We start from the raw sequence: 23,805 nt of genomic DNA, 5'->3' as shown, positions 1-23,805 counted from the left end.
TTGCTGCAGGGACTTCTGCAGGCAAAATGGCAATTGGTAAAAAATTACAGCAATAGCTGATTTATTTGCTGTTTGGGGCAAAATTCAATTTAGCCTTGTTTTTTATTATTCTGTGAAATGTATATTTTATACATTCTTTTAAACATACCTGGAAATACCTTTCAAGTACGTAACTTTTTGCAGTCTGTATTTCAGTTTTCATTAGATTCTTTTGCATAGAAAAATAGATGCAATTAAAATGAAGTATTAAAATGTTGCACATCTGTGAGATGAGTACTTTTCACTGACTGTATTTGAAGGCTAATTTATTCACTGATATTTTTTGCGTAAATATTTGTTTTTATTCACTTTTGGGGTTCATAAAGCTTTTTGATCACTTTTAGTGTTTTTCTTTGTGATGATTAACCCCCTTCCCGCACCCTGACGTAATTCTACGTCATAGGATGCGGGTAGTTCCCGCACCTTGGCATAGAATGACGTCGTGGCGATCGCCCGGGCTCAGAAGCTGATCCCATGCGATGACTGCTGGATCCCAGCAGTAAACGGTAGTCGGGATCCCACAGTAACAGCCGGGATTGCACTTTTCGCCATCCCGTCTGTTAAACCCAGTAGACGCTGCACTCACTATGACTATAATGCATCACTGCGACGATCGGGAACCTCCGTGCATGGTAAGGACCTCAGGACTACGGTTAGGACCCCAGCGCTGCCTTCAGTAGCACCCTGTGAGGATCGTTCTTACAGCATGATCTAACAGTGCAGCTGTCAGCCTATGCAGGCTATGTAATGTAATGAAATTCACTAGTATTGCAGTATATTACAATGAACAAGTAATTAAATGATCACTAGTTCATGTCCCAACCTGGGACAAAATAAAACAGTAAAAAAAAGTTTTTTAAAAAGTGCAATTAAAATAATTATCAAAAAAAGAAAAGTCCCCTGAATCAAATAAAACATAAAGTGAATATCTCCCAAAAAAACAACATATTGTGTATCACAACATCCGTAACAACCCGTACAATAAAATTAAATTGATGAACGCTGTAAAAAAAAAAAAAAAAAATTCACAAAAATTATGAAATTTTTACATCTGACCTCCTAAAAAGTGCATAAAAAGTGATCAAAGAGTAACATTTACTCTGACATGATACCATGAAAAAGTATGGCTTGTCCTTCAAAAAATAATCTCTAAAACAGCTCTGTAAACAATAGAAAACAAAACTTTATGCTCATTGTTACATGGCGATGCCCAAAATGAGTTCTATATTCTGCAAAGCAAGTTAACCATAAAAAAGCTATATAAATGGGGTATCGCTGTAATCTTGACGACCCATAGAGTAAAGATAACACATTATTTTTATCGTACAGTGAACGTCTGGGGTAAAAAAAAATGCTAAAATCCATAAGCAGGAATTAAGGAATTTTTTTAACCACCACCAAGTTAATAAAATCTGATTAGCTATTGAACACCACGTAAATGATGTACCTGAAAAGCAGATCTCATCCACCAAAAAAAATTAACCTCCCGTTTTGTTTAAATTACAAAAAAATAAACTTTTCATAGCCTATAAAATTTAACAATGCAAATCTGCTCTGGATGGCGCCTCCTTGCACTCTATGCCCAGCCATTTTCCCATTCAGCAGTTTACCACCACTTATGGGGCACCCTCATACTCGGGAAAAATTGGATATAGACCTTTTTGTGGTTTTTTTTGTCATTTAATACTTTGTGACAGTTACATTTTTGGCCAAAATTAATGTATTGTTAAAAAAGAATTACAGCTTGTACATTACACCTCCATTTTGTTTTAACCCCTGTAAAGCATCTAAAGGGTTAACACACTTTATAAAGTAGATTTTTCTCACATTGATGGGTGTAGTTTCTAAAAGAGCATAATTTATGGGGTTTTTCAGCTATTTTGCACCCACAATTATGAACCTCTTAACAACATAGAAAAGAGAAAGGAGGCAAAAAAAGCCACGCCGATGTAAAGCAGACATTTGGGAAATGTTAGTTACTTGGTAGTTGCTATGAGTAGCCTCTGCTCTCTGAGGTTGGGTGAAATGTATTGTCAACACTAAACCCCATCTTCCGGACAGTGGTCAGGAGGGTCTGTCAGTGCTTGATCCTCCTGACTTTCAGAGTAGAAGATGCAGGCATTTTGCAAGATTTTTTTTCCAAAAGGTTGATCCCACCACTACTTTATGGCAAGAAGAGACGGTCTATACCACCATCAAGGCGCTGAGCTTGTAAATCACAGGTGACATCTGGTGTGAACTTTTGTGCAGTTTGGAAACAGAAGATGGTGATGGTGCTTCTGGACATAAATTAGTGGCAAGATATACCCGGTGGAACTTCTTCTTTGATCTTACTGTAAAAGCGTCAAGTTTGACACAATAACTTTTATATGCTTTTTACATTCTTCCTTGTTTCATGAACCAAACATAGTCATCGGAAAACTGGCATAAGTTATATGTCCTAACTGGTAAATTAGAACTTGAGTGCTGTTATTTTAATGGGATTCTTATTGCATGTAATGTTTAGGAGGGGAAAGGGGTGTGGTGGTGGTTTCTAACTTACTCATTGGCACTGTAAGTTAACAAAATGAGGTTATATATTATGTAAATGGACATACAAGTTGATCAAACATGTTCTCCTTCTTTCAATATAGGACTTGCACAGTTTAAATCCTCAGATGGTCTTCCTCCAGTGTGAATATTCCACTTTGCTCTGAGTATGAGTGGAGGAAAGGAAGTGACAACTGAACATATTTGGTATAGAAAGGCGGACAAGGAAAGACCAAATAACACTCATAGAGAGTAGAGTAGTAACCTGTGGTGGTGGTTAGGAAAAAAGGAGAGAGGCTCACCAGATTTGGTTGTGCTATTTTAGGCACAACTCTAATGTAGGTATCTAAGGTCGGGTGTTAGTGTCCCCTGGTGCTGCCTGTGGACAAGGGTCGCCGAGACCCCATTGCCAAACCGGTCTAGAGGTGTAATCGGTAGAGCAGGGTAGGTACTTGTCACAAATTGGTGCACATGGATTGGTCACATACACAGGATAATCGAATTCTTTGAAAAATATCCTTTTATCGATTATCCTGTGTATGTGACCAATCCGTGTGCGCCGATTTGTGACAAGTACCTACCCATGTCAACTGAACATATTTGTGACTTGTTTTTGTCACTTTTGCGGTCAATACAACATTCCTATACTACATCAATGCTGACTATTAAATTCCATGGGTTACAATAAGGGCCTGAATAGGCAGGAGAATGTTCATATATACTTGGATGGCTCTTTTACAATTTTTTTAGTATAGTATCTAGTTTAAAGAAAGCAGATTTTCCCCATGTTCCTTCTAGTATTAAAATACCTTTGGATAAAGGATATAACATCCTAGTCATTATAGTCTTGCAGTTCAGCAGGGGGAATTTTCTTTTCAGCTAATGAGCAACCCATATCACTAGTTCTAAAGATCTGCTTCATTAAAATTACTGCTTTACGAAAAGGTAATGACTTGCAGCTTTGCTGTTAGTGTTTCAGAGGAAATAATTTTTGTCCATTATTTTATCTGTGTGTGCCATTGTAATATGTCCCATGTTATGGCCTTTTAAAGATGCATCTGTTCATTACCTGCTATACTAGTTTTATTAATTGACATTGATTTACCTAAAGCCATTTCCACCTTAATGCAAAGCTTATTTTCACCCCAGTTAGGAAAGCAACAATAATTATTTAAACTACTTCAATGTTCGGTATAAATTCAAAGCGCTGGCATGCATATCTCAAAGTAAATTTATGTGGTAGAAATTCTCGCTCTGTTTGTTATACAGTTAGAAGTTTTGCTGAGAAACTTCTAAATGATTACTTTTATTTTGCTTTAAAAGTTTTCTGTCTGTAAACAGTTTCTAAAATAGCTGTAAACCCATTAAAAACGTCTTTGACCATGCTCATTTTGGGTTGCAATGACATAATCATCTAGGTTATGTATAAAAGTTTGTAAAATCTATGAAATTCGCAACTGGAAATGCTATTTACTTTGATCAAGTAGTAGGTTTTTGGTAAATATTATACAGGACAAAAATTTAAAAGGAAAGAACGGGGTCTAGTATCAGTAGAAATTCCTCATCTCGCATATATCTGAAGTATGTGTACAAGTGTAAAATGGCAGTATTTGAAGCTTATTTCATAAATTACATCTTCTATAGCACAGAATAAAATGTAAATGAGATAATGATAAAAGAACACTTTCAGGGTGCATTCACATTTGGCATTTAACACATGCATTTTCAAACGTTGAAAAGAGGAGATTTGCCTAATTACATTTCTGTCAACACTGTGTTTACATAGCGTTAATATCAAGTTAACAAATGCTTCTTGTAAACAAAGCATTGACAGCAATGTTGGCCAAATTTCCACTTATCAGCTGTTGTGATAAGTTTGAAAATGCATGTGTTAATGCCACATGTGACTGCACTTTCAGACACCTGGAAGTTATTGATGTTAATCTGAAACCTAATGCTAAGTTCCTTAATTATCTGACAAACTTATTCAAGTCCCCCAATAAGTCTGGTCACCCTCAAGAGACGAATGCAAGAGAGGAAAAGATAATGTAGAGAATCTCTATGGGTAATAATTTCAACACTGCAGCTGGAATTGCTTTCCATTTCAGATTGTTAAGCCGATCGCATGCGTTTCTTTGGAACGTCTAGCGGTACGTGTGACCGCGGCCTAATCCTCGGGTCAAACGAAGACCCGAGGCTACCATGGCAACCGATAGCCGCCCCCCCCCCCCCCCCCCCCCCCGATGACGTTCGGGGGCTTGGCGATCGGAATAAAGATGGTGGCGCCCGCGCGCCACCGTCTTTTAAATGCCGCCGGCGACAACGGACGGTTTAATAGCCACGATCGGTGCAAGCACCGACCGCGGTTATTAGCGGTGGGGGTTTGCTGCAATATGCAACAACCCCCACCTCTGTATGAAGAGGACTCAGCCCGTGAGCCCTCTTCATACATTCCCTATACCTCTGCGCCGTAGAGCTACGGCGCAGAGCGTTAAGAGGTTAAAGTCAGTTGAATAGTGTTTGTCAGATAATTAAGGAAATTATCCACAGGTGCCAGACTAACACCAGTACCTTGAAGGTATCTGAAAGTGTCCTCTAATTTGATTTAATGTTCTTTTTAAATGATCTTCTTTTACATTTGTGTTCTATGTTTTAGAATATATACAATTTATGAAATAATCTTAAAATGCTGCTATTTTCCTCATGTTAGGAAGTATTCAAATAGGACTAAACAATGACCTTGACATTTTAGGAAATTGTGCGTTCTCTAATTTTGATCTTCAGTGTATAAGTATTTGTGTTTTTATGCATCTTTATTTATACATATATATGTACATATGGTATGAAGTTGGCCTTACAGAAGAGAAAACCATTAGAAAATTGAGATTATTCCTTTAATAGAACTACATGAAAGCTTTTTTGGGGGCTTGGACTTATATCTTTACTTGGTGGCATTTTTTGTAAACATACTACCTTTTGATTTTTCTCTCTGTTTTTACTGTAGTACATGGATTGAACAGAAATGTAGGACCACTTGAATACTTAATTCATTTTACACATTTGACTTTGTGCAATACCAAGGAGGCCTGCAGTGGCATATTTATGTACATTCAATAAAACCAAGAGTATGGACTAGCTCCACCCCATCGTATAGTGCAAATAATGTAGCTAAACACATCAAACAGTTTCAAGAAAAACTTCAAAAATGAGATTGTCCCCCTATCGGTGTACCAGACTCTGGATTTACAAAGAGCCTTCTGCCTGTTCCGAAAGTCCTGTCCACCATTCTCCACTGTTCTCCTTTAGGTTTGGCTGGTTTAGAAGTCTCTGACGATTTCTGGCAGCGTAAAACTGACATATGCATAAAAAGCATTTAAAAAATGTGAGCAAGAACCAAAATGTGCTAGAAAATGCTAGAAAAACCAATAAATATGTGCCGTAGGGCACAAAATGCCAGGATACCTAACACCAAATACTTAAACAGTATGCAAATAATCATTGTAAAAAAATATCTGCAGGTATAAATGTCCCTATAAAATTGCCTTTGTACTTCTAAGGCAATGTGCAAATATCAGAGAACTGTACAAAATTTGATGATGATCAAAATGAACAGAACTGCCAAGGACACAAGATGAAAAATAAAGAATAATAGTAAGCGTAGACTGAAAGTCCATTAAAAGGAAGTCCCCGAACCGACTCAAGGACCTAAGGATCACATGAGGGCTAAATAGTGCATCGCCATTCAAGATGGCTTCCTTAGGAAAAACAGTCTTTGTACAAATGTGCTGACTTTTTTTTCCCCTTAAGGTATTATTGAATATAGAAATATTTCACAAGTTGGACATTTTTATTTTTATTATACAAAAATATTTGATAGTTTATTCAAACCTTCATATTTTTGTCACTAAAAGTTATGAGAAAGGTCTAAAGATCCCTAATTGTATGTAATAAGCAACATTTTCAATACAAGCAACAGTAACATTTTAGTATAATGTCAGTATATAACAATCAAGTAGTTGGGGCCATTTCCCTGTATGTATTTTCAGATAATGGCTGCCTTGTCATTTTTGTCTTAACAATTCAAAGTAGCCCATAAACTAGAAAAAAAATAATTATAATCCTGTAACTTTGGTTCATTTTTTGTGTGTGAAAAGGGCACTTTATAAAAAAAACTACTGAGCTGTATTGTGTGCTGTGCGAACAGGTTCTGTATTGATCGTTTATGAATGGCAGGAGACATTTCACTTATACGGCTGGAATAGTAGATCAAGACCAAATGTTAGAATTGCCTTTCTCTTTTCTTTTCTTACTACTAGTTAAAGGGAACTTGTGTTTTTCTCAGACTCCCTCAAGAATGATATTAGGGGCTAAGGGTTTTGGTTCTCAAAATAGCAGCTGGGCTCACAAGGAATTTTTTGAATTTTCTATTATCCATGCTTTGCTATACTTAGCCTAGGGTTGGGTGATTTTTAAATAAGGATGAGTCTGGATTTTACACATACTTTTCTATTTATTTTGTAAAAATAGCTCTCTTGGACATTAGAAAGTTTCTATTTACGAATAATTTGTGTAAAAGCAGCTATGCACTATAGACATTTTCTGGGCCCAGAATTCGTATTTTCAAAACTCTAACCCTCAAGGCACAGTGTTCATTCGGTCGCTAATACCATCAATGTTTTCTTTCTGTAACTCTTTAGTGCCCATTGTATTGTTTATATCCGCATGTTAGAAACCCTCTTCCCGGAGCACTGCCTACTCTGTGCCCTCAGCCTTGGCTACACCACTACACTACACCATTTTAGCCCTCTCATGACTAAATCTGTGAAAATTCCATTTTGAACACCTCTATTGCCTCCCTGCACCCATCCAGTCACCCAGCACTTTATTTGAACTCCTTGCAACCCCTCCATGGCTCTGTCCATTCCCTTGCCCTGGCCCATATTCCATATATTCCTTGCCTTTCCAACCTGACTCCATCCACTCCATATCTGGTTCTCCGTAAGCATCAGCTGAGCATGTCAGCCCTATAAAGCAATCTATGTTATACTAAAGCAGAACCTTAGCAAGTCAAGTGCTAGATACTGTAATTTATTTTATGTGCCGGCATAAGGCAGAGGTGCCAGAAATCTTGAGAAAAAAAAGTCCAGTACAGCTCACCCCTGGACATATTAATAGTTGTGGGTCTGATCACATTTCAGCCGCGTGCCATGGTACAGGTCCAGACACCAACGGAACAAACACTGAAGAAATATTGAAGGTGATCCAGCACTGTACTAAAAAAAAAACTTCAATGTTTTATTAGGTTACATTAAAAGTGTGACCTAATATGCATGCAGACAAGCTGACGCGTCACTCTATTTATGTAACCTAATAAAACATTGAAGATTTTTTTTTTTAGTCCAGTGCAGGAACAGCTTTAATTTATCTTCAGTGTATCTCAGTCCATTAATGTCAGCAGCCATGTAACTCCTCAGCCACCCTCCACTCCTCTCAGCTATCTATATCATAGGGGATGTACCACTTTATGGCTATTGATGTGACATCATAGGAAGTGGCAATATCTAGACCAAGAGAAGTCACATGACCTGGTAGACCGTCAGGAATCTGCACATAATTGCTATAGGAGACAAATTGCATGTTGTTCATGTCATTTATATATTTAGATTTAATTTATTTACCCAAAATACCTCTTTAAGCCGGGGTTGGGAAATCTGGAGAGCTAAGAATAACTTGAAGTAAAATGTTGTGCTTTGTCACATAAAATGAATATGACAAAGCTTTACCATTGCAATGCATTGGCATCTGTCATTTATATGTCGGATAAGCCTCTTATTCAATGTGGGTACCTCTACACACACTATACTCTGCCACACCTTACAATGTGCTCTGGGTTTCATCAGATGAGACTTGCGGGTGTCCAAACCTTGCTTTCTATTTCCATGTCCATTGATCTACAAAGGCTTATAGCAATGAAACGTCAGATATTCCATATATTAAATTACAGGGGCAATATGGCCGGATGATTGATACACTTTAGACGGGGCTGAGTGTAGTGTTGCACTGCTGAATACCAGCATTGTATCCCCACTGATGGCATCAATGACCAAATGGTAGGAAAACCACATCAAACAGCATTTCTGATTATGATAATCTGTTATCCAGAATTGACCACAGAATCTTTGCATTAATTACACTGGATGTTAATAATTTTGTCTTAGTCCATGTCTTATCATTTTCTGCTCCTATTTTTCCAGCTTTATGTCAGAATGCTTTTCGCTCTAATAGCTGCCTGTGTTTAGTGCCATATGTAGGGCACCATTTTTTTTCTTGGCTTACTTTTCCTTTTCCCCAACAGCTATACTGTAAAATTCTATTTATATAGACCTGTATTACAGATAAACCACAGCAGGACTGTACAATGCCTTAACCATTCTATCAGGAGCCCAGGACTTAATGTGAGAGGATAATTCAGTTGCACTCACTACTAAGCCTGTGGACTTTTTCCTCTGCAGATACCATCATTAACCTGCCAAACTATAAATTGTCTTCTGAGCTTTGAACTATAGTATCCCAGGGAGAAAATATTCTCACTAAGAAACATTTGATATGCCTAGACCCTAGTTCACGAGGCTTGCATAGGAAGGGTTTACAATGTTGTTCTTGGGCCACATAAATAATTTCCCTGGATGTCCGAGTATATAGAATGCCGCAGACCCTTATCTTTTAGAGAACAGCATATTATAGGAATGTTTATTTTTATAGTATGTTGGTGCCGTAAACACAGAATAACAAGACTTGAGCATAAGTAACCGATGGAATTGCTATCAGAAGATTAGCTAGATAAATGGGAATGGAGATAATCGTAGATAAAAGAACAGTCCGCAGCCACTGTGCCTTTCCTATAATCTATTATTTGTTCTACAGGAATAAAAGCTTCATAGGCTGACCTGAGTCTTTTGAGATCTCTCTCTACAATTTTTCCAAACATGAACTTGACTCCTTTATATTCTTGGTTAAAACTCGTAATATATGTGAAAGCTAGTGTACAAGATTTATTATTATATATTATATTATCTGTGTGTCAATGACTTTCCACAACTCTGTGGTTTATTATAATATTATTATTGCAATTACTTCAGCATTATGCAAAATATTTCCAACGTGTTCTACAATCATTTGTTATTTCTGATTGTTTTATAGCCTGTGGGTTTATCCATGTATTTATTTTAACGTTCTTTGTTGAGCGACCCGCTAAGACATAAACAACTACATTGATTAGACCACTATAAATGGGCAAAATTACAAGTGGAGATGCTAAAGAAACCAGGCTACATGGTATGGACCTGAACACTGATTAAAGGGCCAATAGTATATTAATTCTTCATCACCAGCATATTAGCTCATATTTTAAGGACCCATTTGTATATGAATTATACTCATTCCCAGAATACCCCTTTAAATGTCTCCTTTGGCAGTCTTATAGTAACGCCTTGTGCAAGGTTTAAGGAAAAAAATCCTGATGGAGAAGGTGGATTTTGGTTTGCTAGTGGAGGGGTGACAGTTAACAGATATTGTATCAACCTTATATCTTTTTTGTCAATGCTGGCTGGCAGCACAACTCAACCTCGATGTTATGTCTTTTCTCTGCCATTCCATTTAGAAAATGTGAGATATTTTGGTAATAATAATAATTCCTTTATATAGCGCTCACAGATTATGCAGCACTACGCAGAGATTGCCAAATTGTTCACTGTCCCCATGGGGCTCATAATTTAATCGACCTACCAGGAAACCGGAGGAAACACACACAAACACTGAGAGAACATACAAACTCTTTGCAGATGTTGACCAGGATGGGACTTGAACGCAGGACCCAGCTACCACACTGCCCATAGCTATATACATTGCTGTTAATAAAATAGTGGGTAAAGTTGGGTAGAAACTTTAAAGGAAATCTACCATTTCAAATGGTAGGTGTAAGCTGTAAATACCGAGCACCAGCTTAGGCTGAGCTGGTGCCGGTGCTTACTTTCGTTAGTGTTATTAACCGCTGTATCGCGGTTTTAACACTTTTTAAACTTTATAGCAGAAGCTGCTTCGGCGCTGCGTGCGCATGATCGTGCGCATGATCGCATAGGAAATGCCGGAGACGTTGCGCGCGCAGCGTACCCTCTCTGCTGCTGTAACGCTGTGAATTTCCCCACTGTGGGACTAATAAAGGATTATCTTATCTTATGTTTAAAAAGTGTTAAAACTGCGATACAGCGGTTAATAAATTTAACGAAAGTAAGCTCGGTATTTACAGCTTACACCTACCATTTGAAATGGTAGGTTTCCTTAAAAAAAGGCAGTGATCAAATTGGCTTTTGAAAAGGAATGGCTGCTCGTTTGTTACATACTAATTCATATAGATTCCTGTTCACAATGATTTCATATCGTGATGCTGTTTTTTTATCAGTAGTTGTGGTGGGTGAATTTTCTGTGAACTGCACCCTGTGGATTCCAGTTGAACATTTCTGTAGAGAGGGAAAGGTAAAAATTGGGTGCACATTAGTCTGCACCCTCAAAACTGCTTTTGATGTGAAAAATTGTCACCCAGATGGTTCACATTGGGCCAATTTAAATGTTTTTTTTTTGTGCATTCGAATGTCTTTGGTAAAAACCGCTGGTAACCAACTTACATGCTAAACATGTCCATATTATAAGTGGGCTCGATGGTCGAGTTAGGGGTTTGTGTTTGGCCATCTGACCCAGACATATTGCCAGTCTGGCAAACCGCTAATCTGGTAAATTGACACCCCTGGCAACTAGCCATGGTTATGATGGGCCAAGGGACATATGGTCAGTATATGTTGCATTAAGTAGGAAGCGCAGGTTGATAAAGCATTGTCGAAAAAATGTATGCCATTAGTGGACTCCTTGTAAGCCTGTGGCTTTTAAATGGGCGCCAACTTGATGTTCTTTCCTTAAGCCATTACTTTACTTCACATACTAGTTTAGTTCTAATGAGCCCCTGCTTTGCAACAAATTATTGGGTTTTGTGTCTATAGACATGCAAAAATTGATATATCCCCTTTTGATGGCACCATACTAATGCATGGATTCTTTCACATTTGTATACCCTGTGATAGATGTAGGGCTTATCAGGCCTGCAGGGTCAGTTTGGGGACCGCTCTTGTTAGGGAGGTAGTTCTGTGGGGCACAGGCACAAGTTATATTGTAGGGTGATATAAAGCACCTAGCATCCAGTGTCCTCACCCCTTGACTACAAACCAACGAATAATAAGACTGGGAAAGCTGAGTCTTTTTATCACACTCTATAATGGTTTCCTGCATTTGAGGTTTTGTGTACTGACCCTCAGGTCAAAGGGGCTTGGTTTATGGCTTTTTGTATCTTTTAATCTTGTGTTTCTTTGTTGGCCAGTTATGGCATCTTATGCAACGTTATTAAAAGTTATGCTTTAGATTATGCTATATCCTGCTATACAGACTGTCCCCTACTTAAGGACACCCGACTTACAGACAACACATAGTTACAGACAGACCCCTCTGACCTCAGGTGAAGCTTTCTGAATGCTTTACTATAGTCCCAGACTGCACTGATCAGCTATAAGGTGTCTGTAATGAAGCTTTATTGATAATCCTTGGTCCCCTTACAGCTAAATATGTTTATACTCCAACTGTCACTGGGGCCAACATTTTATTTGTCTGGATCTACAATTATAAAATATACAGTTTCGACTTACATACAAATTCAACTTAAGGACAATCCTCCGGACCCTATCTTGTACGTAACCCGGGGGACTGCCTGTACAATATTGATTTCTTGGATGTGGTGACCCCTGGTGTCCTTTTGTGGCATCACGCTGTATGTAGGACTATTTCCAGTCTCTATGCTTCTAATGTTAGCCCATGGAAGACATCTGCCACTTAATAGCATCCATCACCAGCCTCCACTTAATGGACGTAGATCTTGGGTGATGTAACTCTCCATATATGAACATTGGCAGCAGCGATTCACATTTGCTGCCAATGCTCTCTCTGCCTCCTGCTTTAAGAGGGGAAGGGGCAGCATTCAATGGCGAATCCCACTGTGGGATACTTTGTATATTAACAGCAGAGTTAGAAACCTGGATATGTATGTACCTTAACCTTTACATTACTTTAGATATATGTATTGTATGGCTTCTGGTTATTTTTGCTTGGCCGTATGGATTGCATCCATCTATTACTGTATATATAAATTTTCTTTGATTGCAGCTGTGACTTCACTTGCACAAAGCTGATCTGCATTTATACTGGGACAAACAGCAGATCAGTGTGGGGGCCAGGTGTCTGCACGTCACCAATCGGATATTGGTGGCCTGTCTTTAAACAAGACCATAAATAAAATGACTGGACAAACCCTAAAACGTCTACATACTGAGTATCACTGTTATCACATGTCACCCGGTGGCAGGGTGCCATTTGGCCCTAGTGGCCTTGGACAGATTGCATTTATTCTGATTTATTACCTTAGTTATGCTTTTTATCAATTTATTTTTTTGAAAACCACAACTCTGTATTCTACCTATGTCTAGTCATGGTCATTAATGGGTGAAATCGAAGTAACGCTGCACCGCAATCAAGCCAGCTCCAAACTGCTTGCACCAACAGGAGCCGCATACAAGTTAATATTTGTTGAGACCTGATTTCTTGATTAATGACTGTATGTTATGTAAGAAATAGGGTAATAGGAGGCTTAACATATCGTAATGAGATCTTCATTTCTCCAGAAAAAAAAAAACCTGCTACATCAAAAGATTAAGATGCTAATTTGCGCTGTCCAGCGATAATTAAATCTTGTTCATTCCTGAACTTGGAGTAGATTAGTGGCAATTAAATAGTTAATTAGCTATCATTTTCCGCTCCATTCTTTGAGACCATTAAATGTAGCATTTGAAGAGACTTTGTATCGTTAAACCTTCATCTCTTCCATGGCGGGCATTATGTGATTGTTGGCATTTCCCATGAACTAAATAAATATTTATTAGTGTATTTAACCTTTCCTGTTGACATTCTTGAGATTATGCATGTGTGATGTATTTGTGGAGAAGCATGTTGTCCTGTGTAAACATACTCAGAGATGCCGGCCGTGGTGCGGCTCATGAGGAGAGCTGATGGCCTGTAAATAGTATTAGTATGAATGGCTACGATTAGGACATCATGCGCTCAAGTGGCCGAGAGCAGTTTGACAGATGGATTCTAAATAATGTTTTACACCAAGATTAATTCTGGAAGCTTCCATGTCCCCTCCATCGCTGCTAATTAACAATTTATTCAAAGTCTTTATTTAATAAGCTTTTTGTTGGGACACAAACAATACAGTTGTGTGGGTGTATGCTTCATGTGGATGCCTACACATCTTGGGATGCCCCTACATAGTGCAGCCTACCTGCACACCTTTACCTGCTATTCATTTCAATAGTCATTATATGTGTTCCAAGCAAGTAGCCCATTGTGGGTGAGATTATTACTAATTTAGAATTTTAGAAATGGCCCTGAAGTTGGTGTTTTTCCAATCATGTGTATAGTTGTTTCCCAATGAATAGAAGAATCAGCTGCCATACTTATGGGGGAAATCCCAATCTCAATAATCCAATTTAATGCAGACCCCATTCACCTTTTACGTGATGTATTGAATTCTATGAGCCTGGTTGGAGTCATATTTGCCTTTCTAGCTCGGGCACCTCTCATTGTGTATATGGCTATATTGGATGCCTCCTTTGCATGCACAGTAGCACAATCCTATTTTATAACACGTTGCTGCAGAACCTTTATTATAAGGGTGATCTATTTGTTTTCCATTGAGGTATAAGAAAGATTGTCCTGTTCCACCAGACAACCCCCCCCCTCCCCCTTAATTGAACTGGTCCATATTTCACAAGGGTTTACTACAGGTTCATGGTAGCCTCTGTTCACCGTTTTCTATCTCTTCTAACTTACAAGCAAAATAGTTATGGTGTTGCAGGTGAAGCATATGATAGGAGATGGCCATAAGTTTTGGTTTGTCCTTGACTGAATGCACACGACAGTATTCGCACATGAGCTATAATCATGCCGTGGCACATGGCCTGCTGGAGGATCGCTGCAGCTATTCACCCCTACCCTCTTCATATTAATGGTCACGGCGCAGAGTGGTGCGAATCACAGGCTCCCATATGGTTGTGTGCATGAGGCCTTTTAGACTGTAAGCTCTTGTGAGCAGGACCTTCACTCCTATTGTTCCATATGACTGTTTGTACTCTGTGATGTCTTAGTTTATTTGTATATGTTCCCTGTGATTTGTAAAGAGCTGCAGAATTTGATGGTTCCATATTTATTATTAGATGCAACCCTTCCGCAGATTTTACCTCATTAACCACAAGCCTACTTCGGAAGGGTATAAAATGTCCTTGCTAGAATTCCCTGTGGAATGTAACATTTTACCAATTTGCCTATAAAAATCTTCTCAAGTCATGTAAAAATTAAGAGTGAATTGTCATATTTTCTTTTAGTTGATTCAAGTTTGGAGGATGCAGGGAATTGCCAGTTACGCTGCCTCATCTACAGTTCTATAGTAAAAATAAATAAAAACAGTCTGACCGGAGCTCCTTTTATGTCTTCTTGTATATCCTTTAGCGAATCCACAATTTTGTTCCACTTTCCCTCTTGGAAACTTTTCTAGTGCAGTTCCACACAAGCCAATATTTGGATGAGGATAGACCACTGTTCAGACAGTCCAGCTGCGTTTTCTTAAATCTAGTAACCACTCAATAAATGTAGGGCTACTACAGAAAAGATTTAACCCGTTCACGACCCGTGACGTAATAGCACGTCACGGGTCGGCCGCGGGTGCATGGAGAGGGCTCATGCGCTGAGCCCTCTCCATAGCCGGTAAGTCTTTGCTGCATATTACAGCAAAGGCTTACCGGTAACACCCACGATCGGTGCTAGCACCGATCGCGGGTGTTTTCACCTCGATCACCGCCGGCAATGCTGCCGGCGGGTTCAAAAGGATGGCGGCGCGTGGGCGCCGCCATCTTTTCGAGGATCGCCGCTCCCCGTGACGTCATCGGGGAGCGGCGATCCGTCGGCATGGTAACCTCGGGTCTCACGAAGGCCCGAGGCTACTTCGGGTTAACCCATGCATGTAATGTATGAGTAGTAAAATACCCATATACTGCCATACTGTAGTATGGCAGTATATGATAGGATCGTGCAGACACCCTAGGGTTAAAGTACCCTAGGGAGTCTGAAAAGTACTAAAAATAAAAAAAAGTTGTAATAAAAAACCCTAAAAACTCAAATCACCCCCCTTTCCCTAGAACTGATATAAATAAAAATAAACTGTAAAAATCATGAACACATTAGCTATCGCAGCGTCCGAAAATGCCCGATCTATCAAAATATGATAACGGTTTTTCACTGTGTTTAATCCCGTAACGGAAAATCGCGACCAAAGTCGAAAATGGCACTTTTTTTGTCATTTAAAAAAATAACAAAATTCTATAAAAAGTGATCACAAGGTCAAACAGTCCTAAAATTGATAACATTGTAAACGTCATCAAAATCCGCAAAAAACGACACCACCCACAGCTCAGTACACCAAAGTATAAAAAAGTTATTAGCGCCAGAAGATGGCAAAATCCGGGAGGAGGTTTTAATTTTTTTAAATGTATGAAAACATTATAAAACCTATACAAATTTGGTATCCCCGTAATCGCACAGACTCAAAGAATAAGGTAGACATGTCATTTGGGACGCACAGTGAAATCCGTAAGATCCAAGCCCACAAGAAGACGGCACAAATGCGTTTTTTTACCAATTTCACTGCATTTGGAATTTTTTTCCCGCTTCCTAGTACACGGCATGGAATATTCAATACCATCTCTATGAAGTGCAATTTGTTTACGCAGAAAATAAGCAGTCACACAGCTCTGTACATGGAAAAATAAAAAAGTTATGGATTTTTGATCATGGGGAGTAAAAAATGAAAATGAAAAAACAAAAAAGGGCCATGTCCTGAAAGGGTTAAGCAGAAATAGTGCAGTATGTTCAAACAGATTAAAATTTATTCAGATAAAGCATACTCACAAAGGAAAAGTAAAAAATGCACGTATAAAAACCACCATGCGGTCGCCAGTCTCACTAGTTTGCCCGACCCAGGGTTTCGCTACCACGGCTTCTTCCGGGGCGTTGTATAGTAACTACAAACATGCTTGAAGCAATCTGAAGGTTAAGATTCGTATCCTTTCATATGACATCAATAAGTATGTTTCTAGATACTATAAAACCAAAGATAGGGTTTGCACCCTCTAAAATTGACTAATCTCTAGCAAAATATGACTCTTCTATGTTCAGTTTCACGTGAATTCTTATTGGTTAAAAGTATAAAATTTCACGTAAAAGTGAAAATTCTGGAAAGTACATCTGAGGGTGCCAGTAGCTTAACAGGATAAAAGCTAGTGACAGTGTTCCTTGAAAAGAGATTTCCAAGTGAATATTACATACTGTAGGTTAAAAAAATAATTGTGGCTTGGCTTTACAGAGATGTCTTTTAAAGGGAACCTGTCATCAGGGACCTCATTTTCACTACATATAGGTTACAGAAGTCCATTACAGTTGCATTGCAAATCTGCCTTTTTGCTTTCTCTAAGCATTTCCATTACATTATAATTGTGTGTTATAACTTACCTTGCTCCCTGACAGAATCCTATGTGTAGTCCCAGGGGTGTTGGTCCTTGGTTTGGATACATTTCAAAAAAACATGTGACTTGTAAGTGCTCTTCACTCCTCAGCTCTTGGCGCCGACCTTTGTGCTCTTGTGCAGCTCCTCCCTCCTGCTCATTCACAGCTATCATATCCTGGTGAGCTTACATCAGTGGGAGAGGGAGAAGCTGTACCCATTTAAAAACCCTTTTCGGCTGTGATCACACATTGCATATAGGGTCCTGATATTATCAATGTCCGCTTGGAGATTTTGTTTTTGTTTTTTTTCTCTTTGTGTGTGTGTTCAGTGCACTTTCATAGCTATTCTGAATCGGTTCACAGTTAAAATTAAAGTTCCTTCCTTTAATCCCGGGTACTTTTCCTGTGCATTAAGTCTGTAATGTTTACACCTGATCCACAAACACTTGAATTGTCCTGAGGAAGAACTGAATTTATAAATGCAAAAACTAACTCCTCAAGAGTTGTGAAATGCTCAGCTTAATGTGTTACTTGTGACATAATTGCCTACTCTGTTACTATAAGTGTTACACGTCTCAATGTCTATTTTTGTATTATGTGTAAAACATATGACAGTTGTGCTTCACCATCAATGTCATGGCTAACAAAGCAGCTTTGTGAGCGGTCTGTGTATTATTATAAGGCGTTTTAGCATTTGTCTAATTTGATTTTCCTTTGGCTAATTTAGTGTCTGCAGAAAATCTGGAAAAGACAATGAAACAAATGGAACGCCAGCTTCAGCAGCTTGAGAAGGATTTGGAGACCTTTCCTCCATCTGACGACGTGCATGACAAGTTTGTGACAAAAATGTCCATATCCTTTTGACAACTATGAAACTTACTGTATGTGGGGCTGGCTGAATATTCTCAAGGTTTACTTAACATTTTAAATCTGTTCCAGTAACCTTTGTGTATTTTCAGCTCTCATGCATTGAAAGCTTTAAACACTTTGGCACCGGAAAGGCTGCATGCTGTGAGTAAAAGGTTTCATCAAAAGCAGAGGCTACTTGTTTTGACAGAAAAGAAGTGTTTTGTGTAAAATGTTGTTTGGAGGGGGCCGGCATGTAGTATATCCTCAGCAAACACTTGAGAGCGCTGATCATATGCCTGCGCTGAAGGCACTTTTGCATTATTGAGCTGTTTAAATTGCCAGAGGTCATTACCTGAAATTCATAGATCCTTCATGCATTTCAGAAAAACTTTCAGTTGCCACATTTATAGAATGGTGTGGAAATTTTGTGCTGTATTTATTTTTCTCTTTCTACTTAAAAGGTAAAGGACAGATTTTTGGAAACTATCACACTAGCATTTCACACTTACAGGCCAGTTTAGGCACAACAGGTGATTATAGTGAGGTAAAGGCACATTCACTTATTAGTTGCCAGCAGATTTTTTGACCCTGAGGAGGCTAAATCGGCACAAGGGATGGCAAAACTGATGCTAATTTTTGGATAAAAAACTGATGGCAACAGATATATGTGCACAGGCTTTAATTTATTCTGAGGGTCCAGTGGTTTCATTGTGTTGCTTACAGGATTCCAACTACCTTCTTTTTCCAATTGAAGAGAAAATATTGTATGGAGAATACTCTGTTCTGCTGACATTATGCAGTGTAGAAAAAGTAGCTCTGGCACTTGATGTATATTTGTATAGGAAAATATTCTGTATTACCTGTCTGTTTCTATTTATTGCTCTGATATTTCTGTGTTGAGAAGTGAAGAAGATGGCACTATTAGTAGTGCTGAAGAAGGGGGTACAACTAGTAGTGCTGAAGAAGAGGGTACTACTAGTAGTGCTGAGGAACTGGGTGGTACTAGTAGTGGTGAAGAAGGAGGTACTTTTACTAGTGCTGAAGAAGGGAGTACTACTAGTAGTGCTGAAGAAGGGGGTACTTTTAGTAGTGCTGAAGAAGGGAGTACTACTAGTAGTGCTGAGGAACTTGGTGGTACTAGTAGTGGTGAAGAGGAGGATGTTTAGGATTACCACTCGCAGAGATATAGTCTTTAGGAAAAATAAGGTTTATTCTCAGGTGGTTGGGAGCATTAACACAATTAAAATACCTTGAAGAGGATGCTCAATGTGGAAGTAACTTATTCTTTCTATACACATGAATTAACATTGGTTACATGTGCATAACTCATCCTAATTAGATAGGTTAACCTACCACATTAGCTACATTAGTGCACAGACAGCATGTGGTCACCTAGGGATCTTTTACTAGGTATTGTATGCACAACATCTGGTAACTATTACCCAAGTTTTTAATTGTCATTCATGAAAGCGACTGCCACTTCCCACCCCTTTTTTTTGTAGCTGCCAAGACTATAATGTTTGAGATGCCATAGAATTTCCCCACTCTGAAGCAGAAAGGATTATTTTAAGAAAAAGTTGGGCATCACCTATACTTATAATGAACCTATAATAATTTTACCAGTAAACAGCACTTTAATGGCAATCACATAGCATTTAAGTGGCAAGTTGATTTTTCTAGACAAATCATGGCTACATTTTTACAGCACTGCAGGGACCACATATATCACTTCATTCCACATAGAAAGGGTTGTTGGTCTGTTTGTTAAAGGAAATCTCCCAGTTCACCAAAGAAAGAGATGTCCGGGGTTCAGGGCTGCTAATTATTCATGTCTCCTGTGTGACGTCACCTCCCTCTCTAACATGTGTGAGGGAGGCATCAATCACGCTGGAGGCGTGAATCCACCCCTGCCTCTTGCGTAAAGTGTGAGATACGTGAATAATAAGCAGCCCAGAACGCCGGACATCTTGTTGATACGCTCCGAGCTGCTTTTTATAACTTTTTTTTTTTCTTGTGATTCCGACTTGTCAAGATTAGTGAAGACTAGGATCGGGATGAAGAGGATTGTATGTGTACCAGTTTTTTACATTTTTGAACTGGTAGATTTCCTTTAAGATCACTCTTGTGCTTTGTTGTTTAATCCAGACTCCGTATCTGTAAGCACTTGCTTGCTCCTAGTTTGTCTACCAGAAGTTGTATTGCTTTGCAGCTTTTATTTTGTTTTGACAGAAGTGACAGTATTCTACTTCTTTTGCTTTGCGCTAAGACTTGAGGTTTCTGTTCTCTGCTACAGTATGACACATCTCAGTAGACAGACATTATCTAAGAAGCTATAGACCTGCATATGGCTTATGTTAATACATGATCTCGCTAATTAGAGTAGCACACATCGAGGCAAACAGATTTTCCAGCAAATTAATAAGAAAAGAATGTTTGATATAAAGGTTAGATAATCCAACACAGCATGGAGAAACCCGGATCTGTCTGTACATTTAATCCTAAATGAGGGGAAGCTGAATGATTTTCTCTTAAAAGACGTACTCCTCACAAAAACAGCCAGCAGGAAAGCCGGAACAGGAAAGATGCTCTTTGTGTGATATACTTTATCAAAAAGTGGGATATTGTTTAATGGTCAATTTAACTGTCACATTCTCCAGCTAAATATCACAAGATGAAGGACACTAATTAGAATCCCCAGCCTGTGAAGATTGTCTCCATTCTATAAACTCTTCTGTTAACAGTTTGGAAGTAAAACTCAATAACTTTGGGATTTTATGGGTTGATTTATGCAATAATGAAACTTCACCAAAAGACCACCTCTTTTAAAAGACCACTCCTTTATCAAGTCAAGATTTTTTGTGCCATATTTGCCATTCCACCATATATTATGCATATTACCCATACCAACGCCTTCAGGTGTGGATAAAAAATAGAACATTAGAAGTATATAGGAGCTACTTCTCATCTTCCAGGCATAAATACTTTTCACTGTAACTCTTATTTGTCCTGTTAATACAGTCCAAACTTCTAAATGTGACAGCAAAGTATAGGAGAACTGAACAGTGATTTATATTGTTATGCATGCTACTTATGTTTAGCTAATATACATATACTGTGGGGAATTGCGCAGGTAGATGCCTGGTAGTAGTAGTGCAGGCAGCAGAGTCACATGCAGAGTTAAAGTCCAAATAAAGTGTTTTATTCACACTTCAAAAACAACATAAATTCAGCCTTGGTTTTGGCAAATATAAAGCAACAAAATAAACCCTGCCCGGCTAGGCACTGCCTAATACAATTTCAGATCCTAGCTATGCCTGGCACACGCTCTTGGCCAGCAGAATATCAGGAGGCACTCAGTTACCTTTGCTGTGTGAACTCACCCTTCGCCTTCAGCTCTCCAGGTAGGGCCTCTCCTACTGCTTCTGGCCTGCAGACTAAATCAGGCTCTAACAAGAACTGGGAACCACACCTGTGGGCTATAAAAAAGCCCAGGACCGAAGCCCGGGTGGAGTAGGAGTCCCACTACCAGCCTACCCCTACTCCATAATAAGCAGGCCCAGTACGGACATTACCAATGTGTCCATGTTAGCTAGGCCAACATGGACCAGACAGACTATTCCTGCTTACTGTATGTCTTGGGTTACTGCAGACAAATCCAGGGCTTTTACCACCTGCATTTTAACATTAGATAGATATATATTATATATTAAACTCTTCCAAATATTACTTAAATATTACAGTTAATAAATTTGACTCATTGTGCTATTTTTACCATAAAAATTAACCCATTGGAAAATACAAATGTTGTAACAAAAAAACAATCCCTCAAATGCCCATGTCAAATAAAGAATAGAAAGTTATGTCCTTTGGAATCTGAGAAGAGAAAAATGAAAAAAAAAAAAAAAGATCTGTGCCGTAAAGCCATTTTAGGCCATGTCCTAAAGGTGTTAGCAGATTAGTTTCTTTGGGAATAGAGTGGGTCGATTTGTTCCACCTCTGTTTAGTGCTATATGCACCAGAACTAAACGCAACTATACACCAGTATAGTAAATAAGCAAATACAGCAAAATAGAAAAATATATGATGTAATGTAACTACAAATGCATGCATTATGCATGGCTGAATCTATATACTAAACAAAAACCAAAAAAAAACTAATTTCATGTCAAAATTTTTATTGTAATCTAAAGAGAAATATAATCACATAAAATAATGGGCAATAGTCCATTGTAAAAACTAGGCTGACATAAGGACGTCAGTATCTAACTATGTCCATGTAAACATGCATGTAATAAGTGAACATGTTATAAAAAGGTATCATAATTAATATATTATGGCTAAGGTGTAAACATTGTTCTAGTGAAGTCCAGAACAAAATAAATATGTGAAAATGTAATTTTCCATAAAAGGCAGAACAGTAGTACCAGGATGAACATCGGAAAATACTGGAGATGCACGTTAACTCCAGCTTCAGAAAACAGTCCAGGATGATTAATAAAACATAGAAATTTATTTCAACTTTAAAAAAAAAAAAATCCCGAAAACGGATAAACACGTGGAGAACACAGAAATACACAGAATTATTTCCTACGCGTTTCAGAGAATTCCTTCATCATGGCATGGCATGGCGCTATATGGCTTCCAGGTGAGCTGACTCTTCCTCTTTTTAGATTATATACCGGAAAATAATGGCACAATATAGCATGCCAAAAATGTTGCCATGATCTATTCAACATTCAAGAGAACTATATGATACTGTACCCTGTGTGCAGATCAAACCCCAATCTGCATTTCATTGTTTTCTTCTTCAGGGGGTGTAAATACTGTGTGAGATGTTCTGTCCCAGGCAACTCCCCATACATGGGTTTTTTAGTGGTACGGTAAATAAAAAATAGTTTTCTTTTAAATTCTGTGGATCAAAGGACAAAACTTGAAAGTGAATTGTAATACTTTCCTGAGCTGAATGAAAACCGGAACTTTAAGGGGAGGCGCCATCGTTTACACCAACATTACGTCCCCCTCGCTACAACCACAGCTTCTTCTCCCACTTTCCACTTTCCCCATTCCCACCTTTTTAACATATAAAGCCACATTATGCCAATACATTATTAACTAGCCATTCTTTACCCACTTCATGCATGCAGTTGGGCTATTTTTTCTTATTTTGTTCCTTTATAAGTGCAATTTGTATATAAGTATTTTACCTTAAGGTTAGGGCTTAGCAATTCTTCCTTAGCAGACATGGAAAGGTGAGTGAAATGTTGTAATTTTAATCTGATGTACTTCAGTTTATGAAAATTTACAACAAATTATTGTGAAGGGTAATGTTTGAAATCACAAGCTTCTAAATAAATAAGAAAAAAATGTTTTTTTGTGTGTGTACCTTGTCTATACCTACAATGCTGCACAATGAGAGGTCTATAATGAGAACCACCTTTTATTAAAGAACGGTATTTAAAAATAAAATCCATGTAGAACCCTTAGACTCTCATCATCTGTAAACCTTTCTCAATAATACGTACAATCTGCATATAGCCTGTTAGAAAATGCACTAGGTATCTTAACCCCTTAAGGATGGCTGCGGGTGATTGGAGAGGGCTCGCGATCATATTGCAGCAAAACCCACTGGTAACACCCGCGCTCGATGCTTCAAACTTTTCGATTGCTGCCAGCATTAAA

The 23,805-nt window shown here is 38.5% G+C and overlaps 1 protein-coding gene across 3 annotated transcripts in view; it reads left to right on the top strand.

Moving 5' to 3' along the window:
• The window catches only part of DIAPH3 (diaphanous related formin 3), a 403,620-nt gene that overhangs the window by 207,077 nt on the left and 172,738 nt on the right, over positions 1 to 23,805 (top strand). For all 3 annotated transcript variants that reach the window (XM_072135306.1, XM_072135307.1, XM_072135305.1), the window contains one exon: positions 18,005 to 18,130. In XM_072135306.1, the coding sequence (XP_071991407.1) occupies positions 18,005 to 18,130 (126 nt within the window). The remainder of the gene's footprint in view (positions 1 to 18,004; positions 18,131 to 23,805) is intronic.

The sequence above is a fragment of the Engystomops pustulosus genome, chromosome 2, assembly GCF_040894005.1.
Source record: "Engystomops pustulosus chromosome 2, aEngPut4.maternal, whole genome shotgun sequence".
NCBI classification, from domain to species: Eukaryota; Metazoa; Chordata; class Amphibia; order Anura; family Leptodactylidae; genus Engystomops; species Engystomops pustulosus.
The sequence above is the reverse complement of the archived record's forward strand: the minus strand, read 5'-3'. Positions and strand labels throughout refer to the sequence as shown.